Source organism: Polistes dominula, unplaced genomic scaffold (assembly GCF_049000335.1).
Source record: "Polistes dominula isolate Pdom_NZ unplaced genomic scaffold, Pdom_raw_medaka contig_11, whole genome shotgun sequence".
NCBI lineage: Eukaryota > Metazoa > Arthropoda > Insecta > Hymenoptera > Vespidae > Polistes > Polistes dominula.
Window position 1 is genome coordinate 321765 of NW_028301154.1, and position 17686 is coordinate 339450.

General features: G+C 33.8%; 1 protein-coding gene across 4 annotated transcripts in view; it reads right to left on the bottom strand.

Annotated features, from left to right (window-relative positions):
- The window catches only part of LOC107071122 (band 4.1-like protein 4), a 37556-nt gene extending 20288 nt beyond the window's left edge, over positions 1-17268 (bottom strand). For 2 of the 4 annotated variants that reach the window (XM_089178679.1, XM_089178680.1), the window contains exons 1-2: positions 16198-17268; positions 11923-12173 (exon numbers count right to left, since the gene is read on the bottom strand). In XM_089178679.1, coding sequence (XP_089034805.1) covers positions 11923-12036 — 114 coding nt within the window. In that variant the 5' untranslated portion in view covers positions 12037-12173; positions 16198-17268. The remainder of the gene's footprint in view (positions 1-11922; positions 12174-16197) is intronic. The other 2 variants (XM_089178678.1, XM_015329831.2) reach the window with 2 other exon arrangements.
- Between the last annotated feature and the right edge of the window lie 418 nt (positions 17269-17686).

Consider the following 17686-nt stretch of genomic DNA (forward strand, 5'->3'; position numbering starts at 1 on the left):
TTCTTATTGTCCGTTCGTTGTCATCGTTCTTTGCTTGCTTGCTTGCTTGGTTACTTGGTTGGTTACTTGGTTGGTTACTTGGTTGGTTGGTTGGTTGAGTTTGTTGGTTGGTTACTTGGTACTCTTTCTCTCTTTCTCTCTTTCTCTGTGTGTCTTTCAGTGTTTTCTTTCTCGGTTGAATCTTGCGGCATCGTTGTCGTCGTTGTCGTCGTCGTTGTCGTCGTCGTTGTCGTTGTTGTACGGCCGCAAACGTGACGGAGGCGTGTCACATCGGAATACAAAAGGTATAATACTCACATACCGATGCCGCTAACTCATACCTACCGGGGAATACCAATTTTCGATGCCCGTGCTATCCCGAGAAACGTCGAAGGCGTGTAGCCAAAGATTTCTACCTTCGTCGTCGTTGTCCTTCCCCTTATCCTCATCCTCCTCCTCCTACTCCTACTCCTACTCCTTTCCTTCTTCTTCTTCTTCTTCTTCTTCTTCTTCTACATGGAAAATGTTACGTGTTGATCGTAACTATGTATGTGGGGGTTTTTATTTGATTTCGTTTTCTTGACTACTACGTTTCGGACACGTAGCTCTTGTCACTGAACAACTTTTGCATGTGTGTACCGTTCTGGGACCACCCTTCCACCATTTTTTTTTTTTTTAATCAGACTTTAAACATTCGTATGCTTACGTATTATGCTCGTAGGTATATGTAGATATGTTTGTATGCCTTTAGGAATTTTCTTCTGTTCGATACGTGACGAATGGAATTAGTAGTGTTGGTAAAGTGGTATTCAAGATCGAGAATCTATTTGAAATATTTTGAAATCGTGTCGAGGACGAGGAACTTTGCTTGTTGGGTTTTATTCAAGTTGAATTTAAAATGATGATTACGTATGATCTTACTTTTAAAATAGATAATTGTACCTACTACATTTTTTAACACTAGAACTACCACACCAGTCATTTTGAATTGATTTGGTATTAAGAATATTTTGATAGCAAATATTCTTCATTATTGCACTTATTGTTATTATATAATTTTTAAGATCTCAGAACATGGAGTTCCTTTTGTAAAATAATAATAAGTCAATAAATATAAAAATATTCAACTCTTACGTCTTTTTTTGACTGTTTTTGGTAGAGATAGCTACATCTCGACTGTCGGTAGTTCTAGTGTTAAACAAATTATTAGAAAAATAGTAAATGCTGTTATAGACAAAAAAAATAAAAAAACTATACAGGTGTAAAAGGAAAAATTCAAAGGGATACTTTGGTACTTAACAAAAAAAAGGTAAGAATGGGGATTACTCAACGAAAAAGTATCTACGCGTAGGTATTACAGAAAAAAGGTTTAACTTCGAAATATGGGGGCTTATGTATAGAATGTAAAGGTGTTAGTAGTAGTTGGTTTTCACCTGTACGTAATGCAACCCGATTTGCTTAGGGCTTGAAAACGTAGGAAAATGTATATCGTATAGGGTTCTTTCTTGTGCAGTAGCCAAGAAAGATAAAAAGAAGAGAACGACGACCAACGTCCTTCTCGATTCTGCACGTTCGACTCTCGTTCAAGGTCCATCTTTATACATATACACACATATATATATAGTACATATATATATATACCTCTCTATTTCCTTTCCTTTCCTTTCCTTTCCTTTCCTTATTCCAAAGAACTTACCCACTCTCTCTCTTTCTTTCTCTCTTGCAATACATTTCTGCACAGTTCGCTGAGATTCAAAAGAATCTTTTCGTAGACCATAGAACCGTGAACTGAAAATAGTTTCCCTTTTTTCGTAATTTATTGAAATTGGGTATACACATATATATACACACGCACACACACACACACAATTTGCCAAGTCCCTGGAATCATTGCAAAATTCAAACTCGACTGTATTATCCAAAAATCAAACTACCTTTCACAATAAAAATGACACGACGGTTGCAAACGTAACAGCAAATAATAAAAGAAAAAATATAAGAAAGTGAGAAAAAGAAAGAGAGAGAAAGGGAAAAGGGTCCTACCATCAGGCCCTGAGGGGTCTCAAAGATGGCTGTAGGTCTAGGAAGGTTGGTAATCATCTTCGGCTTGCGTGTTCGAAACGATCCACCTTCCTTTCGTTCTCTTTCTCTTTCTCCTTCTTTCTTTCATTCTTTCATTCTCTTTTATTTCATCATCTTCTTCTTCTTCTTCTTCTTCTTGCTCATATTTTCTTTTTAAAACTCGTGCTCGAGCGTTTTCATCTCGAAGCGAAACGGCGGCGCCAATCTCTTCCGATCTTTCCCTTCCCCCACTCCAACCTCTTCCACCATTTGTTTTTTTTTTTTTCATACTCCGAGCAAGAAAGCAAACCGTTTATTTAGACATTGCTCTCCTTTTTCCATCTCTTTCTCAATTTCTGTTCTTTTTTTTATTACTTTTGTATCTTCTTCTTCTTCTTCTTACTGTGCTTCCTTTTCTGGGTATTTATTTTTCTTTTTTGAACCAACGGGCTTTAGCCCCCAGCTAAGATTCTTCCTCCTTCTCCTCTTCTTCTTTTTCTTCTACTTCGTGAGAATTTGAACACACACACAGCAGTAATACAAAATCGACTTTGTGATTCAACTTTTTCATACTAAAAACCCTAGTACCACGTTCACCCTCAGACTCAGCCTTAGCTTCATCCCCCTTTCACCTTCACCCTCGCAAAAATCTCGACAAACCACGTTGGACCATGAGTTTTCTTTACAAAAGCATACAAAGCAATCGTTCTTTACGTAACACTGGTAATAAGATTCTCCTTCTCGATATATTGTCGAATAAAAAGGAACAAGATTTTACTTTATATGGGGTTTTTTGCTTTTCCTTTTTCTTTTTTTTTGTTAAACACGAGAAAAGCCACGTGAAGCTTTTGGTTACTTTCATTCCAATTCACGTTGAATATTTTCTTTTACCTTTATACCTAACCCTCCATCCCCCATCCACCCACCAACCATCTATTCTTCCTTTTTTTTCCTATTGGCGTTAAAATGTTTCCCCATTATTTGTACAAATTGATTCTATTTCGATATTACACTCAAAGTTTTTTAGCTGATTTTTAATCCTTTGAGTGATATGGACGCATTAAATTATATATATTATTATACCCAATAATTTATTATTAGAATTTTCTTAATGATAAATTTATTCCATTCCTAGAAAACATTTTAGATAGAAGTATTTAGCACTGAAAGGGTTAAAAATCAATTCTTCCTTTTTTCCAAAAAGGAATGAATACTTTATTTTGTTCTACCCACCCACCCATAATCATCATCATTCAATTCTCGTTTCTAGTTAATTTATATCTCCCATACAAAACACAGTTACTTAGAAAAGATCCTAATTATATAAAGTGCATACTTAGTTGATAAAAAAGAAGAAGAAAAAAAAAGGGAAAAAAAGGAAAGAGAGATAAATAAATGTTCGTTGAAGGCATACGATGCTATTGCTGTTGATGATAATGATCTCTCTTGGAGTGATCCTAACGACGTTTACCAAAAAGAAAAGAAAGCAAAAAGTACCCTCTTGCCCTGCAGCTAAATTTTCTTACCAATGACACGCTCGGTAAGAGAACAAAATAAAAACTAGAAAAAAATCCAAGATACCTACTCATTCCAAGAAATGGAAGATATTGCAAAATAAATATTAAAGATTTCTCAAGAAAATCAAATCATCGTTTGATTACCAACCTGGAAATGTATTAAATGTATCTCAACCGATCTTAATGTTAGACCCAAGAAAATGATAATCCAACATTTTCTTAATACTTGTGGTAGCGTGTCTAGATTTTCTACACCCCTCCCATCATAACGATGCAAATCAGTTCGAGTTTATCGATTTATGCATAATAATTATCTAGTGGTACTGGGTATCAGGGCAATGAATGTTCAATCAAACTCATACATTCCCACGATACTTGGGGTAGTAATCTTTGGACTAGTTCAAACCTAACGGAACTAACATCCTGATTCCTCTATCCTATTCCTTATCTTTTTTTACTTCTTCTTCTTCTTCTTACACCCTTGTCCCCTCCCCCCCTTGAATGTGTTACATTAAACCAATCTCCTTGAAGTTTCCCTTAACCTTCCTCTTCACCTCCCCGCACTCCCCATAAATAATATGCTAATTCGATCGCAAGTTTTTCCACGGTAAAAGATACAACCGTATCCTGTTATCTACTTTAATGCCGGAAAGAGTTATGCGTTTATCCACATTTGCATTATCTCGATGACGCATGATCATTCTTTTTGCACGTCTCATTTTATTTGGTCCTTTGGTGTAGTAGCAGCAGGTTTGAGTCATCCCAAGACTGGTTTCTATGATATCGTACCGGATACATCCGGTATTTGTGTGTATATCCAATATGAGTGTATACATTTCTGTATGTATATTTATATATATATATATATATATATATATATGTGGTGTATATGGGGTATATGGGATATATATCGATGGCGAGAATAGTGGCTTTAAGTACAACGTTTAACACGAACCCTAAGAATCCAATCCCTTTCTTCCTTCCTTCCTTCCTATACCGCAACGTAATCTCGAGTAATCGATGATCACGGTATATATATCAACGATCCTACTTCCGTTTGACTCTTATTTTTATTAATATTACTATTATTATTATTATTATTATTATTATTATTATTAGGGTGCCTTACTATTGGCTATCGTGTAATTTCAAATGTAATTCGATATATTATTATGCGATGTAATTATTTTGTGCTTTTTTCCGTCGGCCATTTTTTCGAGATTCGATCAATCGAGTTTTAGGTAGGAGATAGAAAAGGAAATAATTGAAAGAACGCGACCTTGAATAAAAATAGGAGAAAAAGAATGAAAGAAAGTTATAAATTGGTCGAGGCCGACTTTGACAATGAAGTTTAGGGAAAGGAAAACTAGGAGGAACACGGGAGAGAGGGAGGGAGGGGAACCCACCAAGTGATTTGCAGTATAATTAGAAGAGAACATTTCTCAATTTCTACGGCGTCGAACTTTTCACTACGACTACGACTACGAAGGACAAGTTGGACCATTTCCCTTCTACCTTTCCCTTCCCCCCGACCGAGTTGTTTCCACTTTCCACTCCCAATTTCTCCTACCATTACGGAAACGGAAGAGAGAAAGAAAAATCTGTAGGAAAAGTTTGTCGACTACGATAAACTACGATTCCCATTGTTCTCCAAAAAGGTCTACTAAACTTTGTGTCCACCCTTCCCATCTTTCTTCCCTTCCACCCACCCCCACACTCTTCCGTCCCTTTTTTGGCTAGACTTTTTTCTTCAATCCTGAGTATAGCCAATGGTTAAAATCAAATAAAATAATAGCAATTGCAATAGTAAGAAAAATGATAAAATCATTTATCTGATATTGATAATATATATATATATAATGACTATAATAATAGTAATAGTCTAGTTACGTGACTGGAACTATCCGATAGAAAAAAAAAGAAAAAGCATAGAGAAAAATCAAGCAGACCGATCTTCAACGTTTCAAAAGAAATAACATAATTAGTAGGAATTGCATAGTTTTTCTTATGGTATTCAATGGAATGAATTTTTTGGTCTTTCTCTTTTTGTATTTTTTGTATCTTATTTATTTAGAGTAGTCACGGAAGAATAAATGAAAGAATGAAAGAGAAAGAGAATATGATTGGAAGAATGAGTAGCGTGAATTAGTGTGTACGTCGGTTTGGGTCGAACGAGGTTATCCTAAAAAAGGGGAGGAGGATACTCCTCCCCCCTTACCCCCAGAGCAATTTTGGTATATAGCCTAATAACAGGGCAGGGCGAATACCTTGGGATACTACGTATACGTTTTTTTCTTTTTTTCTTGTTGGTCTACCTCTTCTTTTCACAGCAACCATAAGATCCAGGAATGCCCTAAGGGCGCGAATAGTAGTTGGATAATATCCTTGCAAAGGAAAGAAACGTTGCAAACTTCAATTGGAATTTTTGCCTAGAGATATAGGGTAGGTGCACAAGTATTAAAGGGAATCATCATGTTATTGCTGGTATGCACACAATACTACTACTTTTCAACCCTTTTTTTTCCCCTTATGAAACTCTTTACCATGTCAACCCTAAATCCTGCAACTATCCAACTTGTTTATTATGTTTCCCTTAAATTCAAAGTATCAGTAATTACAAACTTTCTTCTTATTATTTCTATTTGTTCAAATTGTATGTTGAATTATTTAAGGGTGGAATAAATCATCGGAATATTTCTTACTTTAAAGTAAATTTTCTTGATTTTTATTTTATTTACACGTTGAACACAGGAACTTTGAGTGGTAAATGTTTTATTAACGTCGTGCAATATTTTCCACAATTTTATTGAAACACAGAGGAAATATTAATTTCTAGAATATTTTGTAAACTACAAATAAGATAAAGACGATAGATAAATGCTAGATAAAAAGAGAAAGAAAGAGAGAGGCTTAAGTACTAGTTCCTTGGTACTTGTCGCATAATCGGCTCGTAAGAAACAGCAGTGGTCTGGCACGAACGTTGTTTGACCATACTCAGGTATAGAACACAACCCGCTGAGATAGGAAATATTAATCCGCAAAAATATAACTACGGCGTTTACGGTGTCATCTTTTAGTTTTCCTTTTTTTTTTTTTTTTATACTTACATTACACGTGAATATATTATTTATAATAAATAATCCATGTAAATCGGTAGACTCCAATGGTTAGTATAATCTTTTTGTCATAATTAAACTTTATCTCGATAGATTATATAATATTATATGAACGGTGTAATTGAGTAAGAAAATCTGTTTGAACAATTTGATATTAAATTTAATATATCTTATTAAATATTTTTAATTGAATTATTATTGTATATTGAAATTATTTTCTATTTAAATGAGGGTAAATTTAATAAAGGAGAAAATTATTTAAAAGGATTATTAACGCCGATATGCATCGTTATTATTCGATTAACCATATTAGTCGGCAAGTATATCCTGTGGTAGGTCTAAGAAAAAGATTTAAAAGAATAATAATAATAATAATAATAAATAATAATAATAATAAGTAAAAGGAGGAGGAGGAGGTGGAGGAGGTGGAGGAAAGAACGCGTGCACGAGAGAAAGAGAATTCTCGATATACGCATACATTTCATAGAACACCATAAATAAGAAACTCCAGGGACGTACGTATTTTACAATAAACATGAATCACATTTTGAAAATTTGCATAAATTATTTAACAATCTTATTCAGAAAAACATATCATTAAATTTGTATATATTTAATTATTTTTTTATTTAAAATTTCAATTGATTTATTAAACACACACACACACATACGTACAGAGTATTTTTCTTTTTTTTTTTTTTTTTTAAATAAATTAGAATTAAAAAAGAAATGAAAAATAAAATGAATGAAATGAGTGCAAAGAATGATGCGAGTCATAAGAGGATGATGAAAAGAAAAAAGAATATAAATACGGACGGCCCTGAGAAGAAAACCGATAATGGGTCGTTCCTAAGGCGTACACCACCATCTCACCACTACTATTACTATTGCAACACAACTACCAACGAAGGGAAATATAGTAGTCGAGGAGTCAAGATAAATCATCGTCTTACGAGTCGAGGGTTAATCAAACGAATTCCTACGATGATAAATGGAAACGTTTCGTTGCAATTACGTCGTCCTCCGTAGGAAGGCACACGATCGTCCTTTACAGTTTAAATCCTCCTCCACCACCTCTTTATCCTTTTATTTTCTCCCACACTGCTATATATTTCTCCTTACAATCTTTTTTAAATCATCCCTGTTGTCGTACATTCTCCAATATTACGCGAATTTCAAATAAATTTACTTCGGTATCGTAAGTTTATATAGGTTTTTTATTTTTGTTTTTTAATAGAAATTATTTCAACTAGTTGAAAAGGAAACGTGTAACATTAATTTATATATGTTATTAATTAATATATTAATTTTATTTCGCTTTTTTATCGCGTTTATTTTGTATTTAGTTTAGAATTATATTAAATCAAGCAGTTTAAAACAAAGCCACGAATGACGCGTGAATGCTAGACCATCCTAAAATTGTTATAAATTATAATTTGTAACAATTCTTATTTTTTCTTTTTTCTTTTTCTTTTTCTTTTGAATCTAGTTATACAAATGTTCCTTTAAATTCGATGGGACGATTTAAGAGAGTAAAGTTAAGCATAAGGGTGCGAAAAGGGTGCGGGAAAAAGGGTGCGAGATCGCGTGCAAAGAAGTTGAAAAACTCGTATCTTTCTCTTTCCATCTTTGTTTGTTTCTTTCTTTCTCATTGTTAATGTTCCATTGGTTGCTACCGCAGAATATAAAAGGGGAAAAATAAGGGAAGAGAAGGAAAGGAAAGGATAGGGAAGGGAAGGAAAGGGAAGGGAAGGGAAAGGGAAAGGGAACGTAATAGATAGTAAGCACGGACTTCGGAGCCCTGGGAGCAACCGTAATTGGAATTAATTAGAGGCGTTTTGCGAACCGCTGCCCACGGAGAATCCTCCTATATACACGACTACACAACATAGGTAATCCCTTTTATTCTCCTCTTTTGCCCTTTAAGGAAGACGAATCGACGATCTTTTCCTATCGAACTCCTTTTACGTATTTTATACTGCTAAATTCCCTTGCACAGGGTCACGACGAATTTACAGAATTTTTTATAACCAAAATTCTACAATTCTTCAATTTGATATTTGAAACAAATATTTTCCTTCAACCCTCCCCCTCCCCCTCCCCCGACTCCTATTAATTTTTAAATATAATAATAATTTATAATATTTAAATAATAACAGCGAATTTGATTTGTAAACGAGCAATTTTGAGATGTTATTACTTACTTTTCGATGCGGTAAAAATAAAAGAAAAAGCCAGCATCCTAAATGGTAGAAAGAATAAAATGAAAAAGAAAAAAAGGGTAAAGGGAAAAAGAGAGAAAGGTAGAGATTTTAAGGGTCGTTTTGATTTGATTATTTTCTGTTTTACATTGTCTCGAACGAGCAGTGACGAGATAATGCGATAATTGGATTGGTAAAAGAGAGTTGAGATTTTTTGCGTCTACGGGAGGGTGAGGAAGGGGAAAAGGGGGGGGGGAGAGGGGGCTGGGACAGAGAGAAGTTTAGGTGAATGGCGCATTCAACGGAAATGATGGGCCCAATCCCGTAGGGACAGAGTCCCCCATCCTTCCTTCAGTTTCGTGTTCGTAATATAGTGTTCGAGTATATGTGTGTGTATGTGTGTGTAGAGAGGAGGAAACAGGGTGTTGTGGAATGTCGCGTGCTTCTAATGACGGATGAGTGGACACAATGAAAAAGAGAGAGAGAGAAATAGTTGAGATCGTTAGAGTGAAACGAAGTGAACGAGCATGTGATTGGTCGACGTTTTAAATTAACGATCCCTCTATCTATGCGAATCGATCTACGTTTCATTTTCATTTGAAAATAAATGGGATAAGTATAATATGTATATATAGATATATAAGCCAGGCACGCGAGTTAGTAAAACAAAAACAAAAAAAGAAATTGGTAAAACACAGCGGTACCAATAAAACAGGGTACGACGATGAGAGGTTTAACGTTACGAAGTAGAAAAGAGAGTTCCGACGTGCGCGTATTATTTCTCTTGAGTTTTTCTTCTTGTTGCACGAGTACTCCACCTCCTCTTTCCTTCCCCTTGGTCATATCAAGGTCCAGAGAGCTCGGGTAAAGCGTGTACTTTGTGGCAATTAAAGCCCACCTCTCATTACGTCGTTAAGTCATAAACCATACCGCGGAGAACTAATCGGCCAGAAGGATCTCCTTCTCCCACGCGTCAAATGCCTGTTAATTTGCCACCGAACGGTGCCCCCTCCCATCCCTCCGATCAGGCCCCCCGATCGGGCCGCTCCTCCTTCCCCACCACTCCGATTCGATCCGATCCGATACACGAGAAGAAGAAGAACATGAAGAAGAATCTTTTTGAATTTTTAACCAAGAGTAAGAGAAAGAAAATGATGAGGAAAGATAGCGAATGATGATCTCGAGAAATCTACCCCCTCCTCTCCCTACCATTACACATTCTCCATTACGAAGCAAAAGCGATTTTAAACCGGCAGTAGGGCATCCATTAGGGTGTGGGAAGGGAGTAATCGTGATCGGTAATTTACGATTTTCTTTAGTTTCTTGGTGGTCGTCTAAGAGATACCTTTAAATATTATTTTCTTTATTTTGTTTTTCGATTTTTTGTTTTTTTTTTTCGAAATTTATTCTACGTCCGTGATTAGGTCGTTTATTTCGGATCATTGCATTTTTGTTGTTGTTGTACATTTTTCAAGAATTATTTTTATATTTGTTGTTGTCGAATCGAAATCTTTTGTTTTTTACGTCTAAGAAATGTTCACCTAAAGGAAGAAGAACGATAGAATGGAAGAAGAAGAAGAAGAAGAAGAAAATAGAATGCATGTAACGTGGGATGACGAGTAGTGCATTCTCATATACGTCGGGGGGCCCTTAGGGCTCAATGGCAATTAACAGGGTGCCCATAACCTGACGGCCTTTTGCGCGAAATTGCACCGAGTACCGACAGTTATTATAGTATATCGAATAGACCATCTTTACGGTAGTTCATAGACACCTAAACGTTCCAATTCTTTCTAATATTTATTATTATTATTATTATAAATATATTAGGTCTAGCGAAAAATTCTGTTCATTTTAAGAATAAAATAAAATAATAAATTATTCCTAATTTGAACAATTAATTAATTGAATTACTTTTGAACTCTTCCAAACATGGTGGCAATTTGTATATTCCATTTAAAGAAATGGGGCCTTACCTCTAGTGACGAAAAATACAACAAAATTTTCCGGTAGACCTAATATATATTTGAGAATTTATACAAATTTCAATTTATAATATTCGTACATGGATCATTGTATGAATTTGAAAAGAATTCAAATTACAAAATGTTCAAATGTTAGTTTAATTTTATATTATCAAATTGTCTTTTTTACTTTATATTTTCTATTCAAAATATTTCATCATAGTTCATTTGAAAATCTATTCTTTTTTCAAGAAAAAAAAAAAACTAAATAAATAATCATATATGATCGATTTAAAATCACGAAACTAACTTGTAGACATTAAGTAAAAGAATTACGATGAAGATACTTCCGATAACGTGTTATAAACGTTACGAAATATGGAAACCCGATACTCATCAGTTACACCTACACATATTTCTACAAGTATATAGGTGTATTATATATAACGTTGTACATAATCAACACTTCATTGCATTGCACGATATCGTTTTACTCAAGTTGGCATATCTGAACGATTAAAAGTACGTTTCCGTGACGATATCTCGTAGACTATAATATATATATATGCTTGTTCGTAGGTATTATGAGAGGATGATCATCATCATCATCATCATAATAATCATCATCATTGTCGATGATCGTGCCAAGAGCCTCGTAAAATGATCGTAAAACGATACCAAACTTAACGATCAATTTCCTATAAATCGTTCGATCGATTGTCGATAACTCGATTTGTTTTCTCGAACTATACTCTACGTTCGTTTCGTATATATTAGACTACTATAGTTCTGATAAACGTAAATGGATAGAATATATTCCATGAATATTGGAAATAAGTTTAAGGAATTTATAAAAAGTAAAATATAAATATTAACCCTTTGAGTGTTGAATACTTTTATCTAAAATGTTTTCTAGAAACGGAATAAATTTATCATTAACAAAATTCTAATAATAAATTATTGGGTATAATAATAATTTAAATATATAATATAACTTTGAGCAAACGCATCTATGCATCCATAGCACTCAAAGGGTTAATGTTATCGGGGTATATTGTTAATAATAAATAATAAATATATTCACCAATACGTCCTGTAATAATTCATGCTCGTCGAGAAGAATCACTTTGCAATGGAGAAGCCTAGGCCTACGGCTTCCGGTGGGCCTAAGTCCAGGACACAACCACTCCACCACCATAGCGTCTATTGCACTTTTCTCACTATATTTCTTCCCCTTTTTAACACACGAATACTTCCTCTCCTCTTCTCTTTTCTTCTCTTCTCTCACCTCACCTCTCGGGTTACTCCTTCATCCGCTTTCCGGCTTCGTGCATCCTGAAAAATGATATTACCTTATCGTCAATTAATTAATTCAACTTACTTTTTGTATTTCTTACAAATCTATGTAATTAATAGATTTTGATATTACTATTCTGATCCTAAATCAATTATTATTATTATTATTTTTCTTTTACTATCACACAATTTTACTTGGTTTTCTTATTATTTTATATATGATTTATTATTCAGATTTACCTATAACATAACTAACCTTGCTTTTTATACTTTTTTCTTTGTCTTATTATTTTGTATATTGTTATAAATTATATTTAACAACTATTATGTACTATATATATATATATAATACTATAAATTTAATAAATTTGCTAAATAGTTTAGAATTATATTAAATGAAGATTTTATAACAAAGCCACAGCAACACGTGGCCCAAACATCCTAATATTTAATATAATAATAAATTATTATTATTACTATTATTAGTGATATTAATATTATATAGCGATATAGTATATAGATTAGGGACGTGAACATAAGTGTTCGTATTTTAAAACGATGGAGAAGGAACGGAATGCATAGTAACCAGTTTGGAAAGTATCTTAAAGATACGAAACGTTTTATGCATATGCGTACAACGTTACCCATGCCTGGACATGTCCAAGAAGTAATCTTCCACGAGATGTAACGTAGGGGAACTATGTTGTAACGGTAAAGACGAGTAGCCTCGGCACTTATTATACTGTCCTTCGATAGATGCTATTTATAAGTTTTCGAATGGTCAACGTGAGAAGGGGGAAAAGATTCAATTGATAGTCAATACCATTAAATTCATTCCCGTAATTCTCATCGAAGTTTCTTACTCGATCATTTCATTTGACAAAATTAAAGAACATTGTGTGAGAAAACAAAAAACTTAAATAGAAATTAATGAATTCAATCTATTTGAGGTCACACATTGAGGTATGAGTAAACTAAAGTTTTGATAAGTTTCTGATGTGGGATATCAACATTTTTTATTTGTTATTATAATTCTCTCGACTGTCAAGTATGATACACACACACACACACATGATTGTGTGAACACATTTCTTGATGAATTACTTTTTTTACCGAGCTCCATTTATTATTCACGCGACTTTCATCAAAGGGGTTACACCTCCGTTGAAATTGGGCCAACGGGACATCAGCGTGAAAGAAAAAAAAAAAGAAAAGAAAAGGAAAGGAAAAAAAAATAAAGAGAGAGAAGAAGAAATAAGAGACGGACAGGATTTTTTTATAGGTCGAAAACAGATTTCATACAGATATTATAATATAAAATTATAGTATAAAAGTATAGTAAAGTATAAATAAATATTGTATATTTTAGATCATAAGTCATCAAGAAAAATGTCTTTTTCGATGTGCCGAACTCCTTGCATTCTGAGTGCCATTGAACTCTCTAAGAAACGTGTATGTAATTCCAATATATACTTATGTACTTTTGCCTACCTATATATACAATTGTTTATATGTGTATATAGTTATCTCTGGGTGTATGTGTGTGTGTGTATATACGAAACTCTGGGAAACAGGTTTCGTATCCAGAATTCCTGAATTTGTATCTCTCTGTTCGTGTAACAGAAAGCGACGGGGCTTAACAAATTGCGACGGTTAACCCATATCGCAGAACTAATTGCAGGGAAGTCTGCCTTTATTAATCAGCATGCTAAAGTATAGTATACATTCGGCCAACCGTAACGTTGCGACCAACAGATATCATATTTGTTGTTTTTTTCTTTTTCTTCATTTCTTTCATTCTTTTTATATTCCCATTGGTAACCGTTTATTCGCTCCGTCCAATCGAATTAACCGATTAAGAAAATACAGTAAGAAGAACCTACTCTTGGTATCTTTTATCCCAACTCTTCCATACCCCACCAACCACCTTTCCACAGAAAAACTTTTTCTTTCATTCTGTTTTCAATCAAACGTTCCTATCCCAATTATAATATGCACCTTACCAATTTGTAATAATATAATAATAGCAGGTAAATGTATTGTTCAAATTGATGAGAGATATCAAAGTTGTTGTTTATTTTATATTATTTTATTTTTTAATTAAAATCGATACCAAAAGTTTTTCATTAAAATTCTAACAAATAAAATAAAATAAATTATTCGTATGAATATAATATAACTGTGCAATATAACTTTTTCGTATAAAATTACGATACCAATGCGTATATGAATTAAATCAGAGACGTGGTAGTAAATAAATCGTTTTGTTTAAGGAAAAGGGAATGTTAAGTTTTCCAATGAAATTCCAAGTGGTTCAACAACCGATAAAATATTCTAAGAAGTAAGAGACGTCTTCTAATTAATCCCCCCGTTTCTCCAACAGTTCCAACCCCCAACCCCATCACAATAAACCACCAACAAATTTCCACTTCCACTCCCCAACTATCATCAACTCTTCTCAATCTTGTCAACTCTCTTTTTTATTTGTTATTTCTTCCTTTTCTTTCTTTTCCTTTTTGATCTTTTAAGAATCGATCAGTCGTATTTAATCGACGATGATTTCCGCATAATCAATTCAGGGATGTCCTTCGAATCGATTAATAAAAAAAAGGGATTTTTATCTTACAAACGTTTCGAATTTATATACCGAATGGAAAATAAAAGGAAGTTTTTCAAATGTAATGAGGTAAGCGAATATCGGATACTCGTTATAATCTAAAGAATCGTTCAGATTCTATCTTCATGATGATACTTTTAAATATAATCGAATCAATATCAATATAATCGATCCTTCCTAATAGAAAATTTCTAAAGAAACTACAAATGAATTTTCATTTTATCTAACATTTCTATGCACGAAAAACAAAATACACAAGCAACATAATAATTTATAAACATAGATTATATTATTCATTAGTTTTTTTTGTTTTTTTTTTTGTAAAATAAAAATGATTTTAAATGGATAGAATTGAAAAGAATAAAAAAGAAACAAGCAATGTACTTGTATAAAAAAAAAAAATAAGAAAAAGAAGCACAATGAGTGAAATTTTCTCTCCTCAAAGAGACATCGTATTCGAGTTCCTCCGAAAGAATGTGGAAGCAACGCCGTTCCCGTAACTCGACGATTTTTATTTCCCTCACACGTGCATGCACGCGACAGAAAAAGAAAGAAATAGAAAGAAACGCGTGGCTATGTCCGAGAGGCACAAGACAAGAGCAATTCTTTTCCCCCATCTAGAAGAATTCTCTTGAAATAGCGACGATATAAACTCTGGTAAATAGTGAATACCCCCATTAGCCTTTTCCTCCATTGTCTCCCATAAAGAAACTAGCAATAAAAAGGCAAGACATTTTTTCATTCGTCTTGCATGAAATCTTTTTTTCTAAGAACCCAACACACCACCGGACGCGTCTAGGTCAAAGGTCATCTTATTTTCTTCTTTTTTTCCTTTTTTTTATACGATTCGATTTCGAACAATCATGCTAAAGAATAAATGCGTACGTTTAATTGTTATTTTATACGATTAGAGTAATAGAATAATTCGTAAGCATGATTTTCTTTTGTTCTTTTTTTCATTTTCCCGCGTTTTTATTTCCCTCCATTTTTGTTTTGTTTTTTGAACTTCATAAACTTAATACAAATGATCCAATTAAATTCAAATAAAATAAAATAATAGTTTTATTGTTCAAAGTAGTATGATAAAAAAGATACTAAATACATAAATGCATAAATCTTGAAGATTTTTATTATGTCTATTATTCTTTATATTCTTATTTATCTGTCTGTCAAGAAAGAGACAATGATGTATGTGCGTTCGTCGACGAATGGAGAAATAAAAAGAATTTCTAGTAATAAATAAACACTTTTAAATTCGCGATCTTAAATCAAATAAATTTCTTCCATCGATCATTTCGATGAATGAATGAATGCTTAACAAACAATGTCTATGCAATGTTGTTGTTGATGAACAAAAACTCATCAGCGAGATTTTTCTTTGACTAATTCGAGTTAAATGAAAATGAAATAAAATTGTATAAACGTGGATAAATATTCGATTCTCACCTCGATCACCAAAATCAGAGGAAAGATCCAGGGAAGAAAATTGTGATCCTTGAACGAAGTAAAAGGAGCGGTAGCAGCAGTAGTAACAACCAATCATCGTTGAGTATTTTCTTCTCAAAAAAACACGCGCTCTGATTCGTATTTTATTATCTTCTTTGCACGAACTTTATTAACCAATTATAGCGAAATAAATATCACGGATATAATTAATGCGTTATCATCCGATATTCAACGAATAGAAATAAAGTTAAATAAATAAAGATAGAAAAATGAAATAGTCAAGATAAAAAAGTAACCAATAGGAGGAATGTAAAGTATCTTTTTTAGTACGAACTTATTATTGTCACACTCACGATGGAGAACGACGACGACGACGAATGATACGAGAATGAAAAAGAAGAGGAAGTGAAGTAGAATAAGAATAAGAAAGAAAAGAATAAAAAGAATAAGAAAGAATAAAAGGAAAAATAAGACAGCGTGACATGTCAGTCAGGTGGCGGAGCGCGTCTGCGGAGCGCTATCGTTCTCTCGTCCTTCTGCAAAGATAAATCCCTTTGGTAGAACTCGCGAATAAGAAGGAAGAGGAGGAAGAGAAGTGTAGAATAAAAGAAGGTAGAAGAATGAGGAGGGAGAGGAGGAGGAGGAGGAGAAGAAGAAGAGAAGAAGAAGAAGAAGAAGGAGGAACGACAGGTATCACGCAGTCGACGACGAACGAACTAGCGCGAACTAGCGCGAACGAGCGAACGAACTCGAAGGAACTCGTGCCTCGCCGGCCACCGCTATGATCACGCTGATTGGCCGACTCCAACTACCCCCACCACCCACTCCCGTTCTCCATTTCTCCTCGCGCATCGAAGAAAAGGACGAAGGGAAGGTTGTGTTGGATCAGGGCACTGGCTTCGTTCGAATGAAACTGAACCGGAGTCATACGTATATATGGATTTATCTGTAGTAGTATATTGCCAGTTGGGTCGTGAAAAAGATCGAAAACATCGCGATGCGGACCGATATCATTCTCTTCCCTTTCTTCTCACAGGATGAATTCTACTTTCTGCGCATGCGCGATAATTTTCTTTATACACAAAATAAATACTTCAAAAGCGTTAAGATTTATTTAAACTTATTATATTCATCTAATTATTATGTTATTTCAATATATATTTCCTATACTTTCATGACAATACATTTAATTACAGCGTGTAGTTTATAATTTGAATTAACTGTAGGTATCATCATTGTTCTAATCTATTTCATATTAGACTGCTTGCGCAGAACTTTATGCGACCTTTTTCCGGTCTCGTGCCAGACGTGCTTCCTAATGACTCGATGCGAATGAAAAAAAGAAAAAAAAAGGAAAGAAAGAAATAAAAATTCATTATTAAAAAGTAATTAATTATTGTCCTCCTCTGGTTTTTTCCTTTCTTCTAATTAAACGAAAATAAACGGGTTTTTAAATAACCGACGAAAATTAAGTTTTCAATAGAGTAGT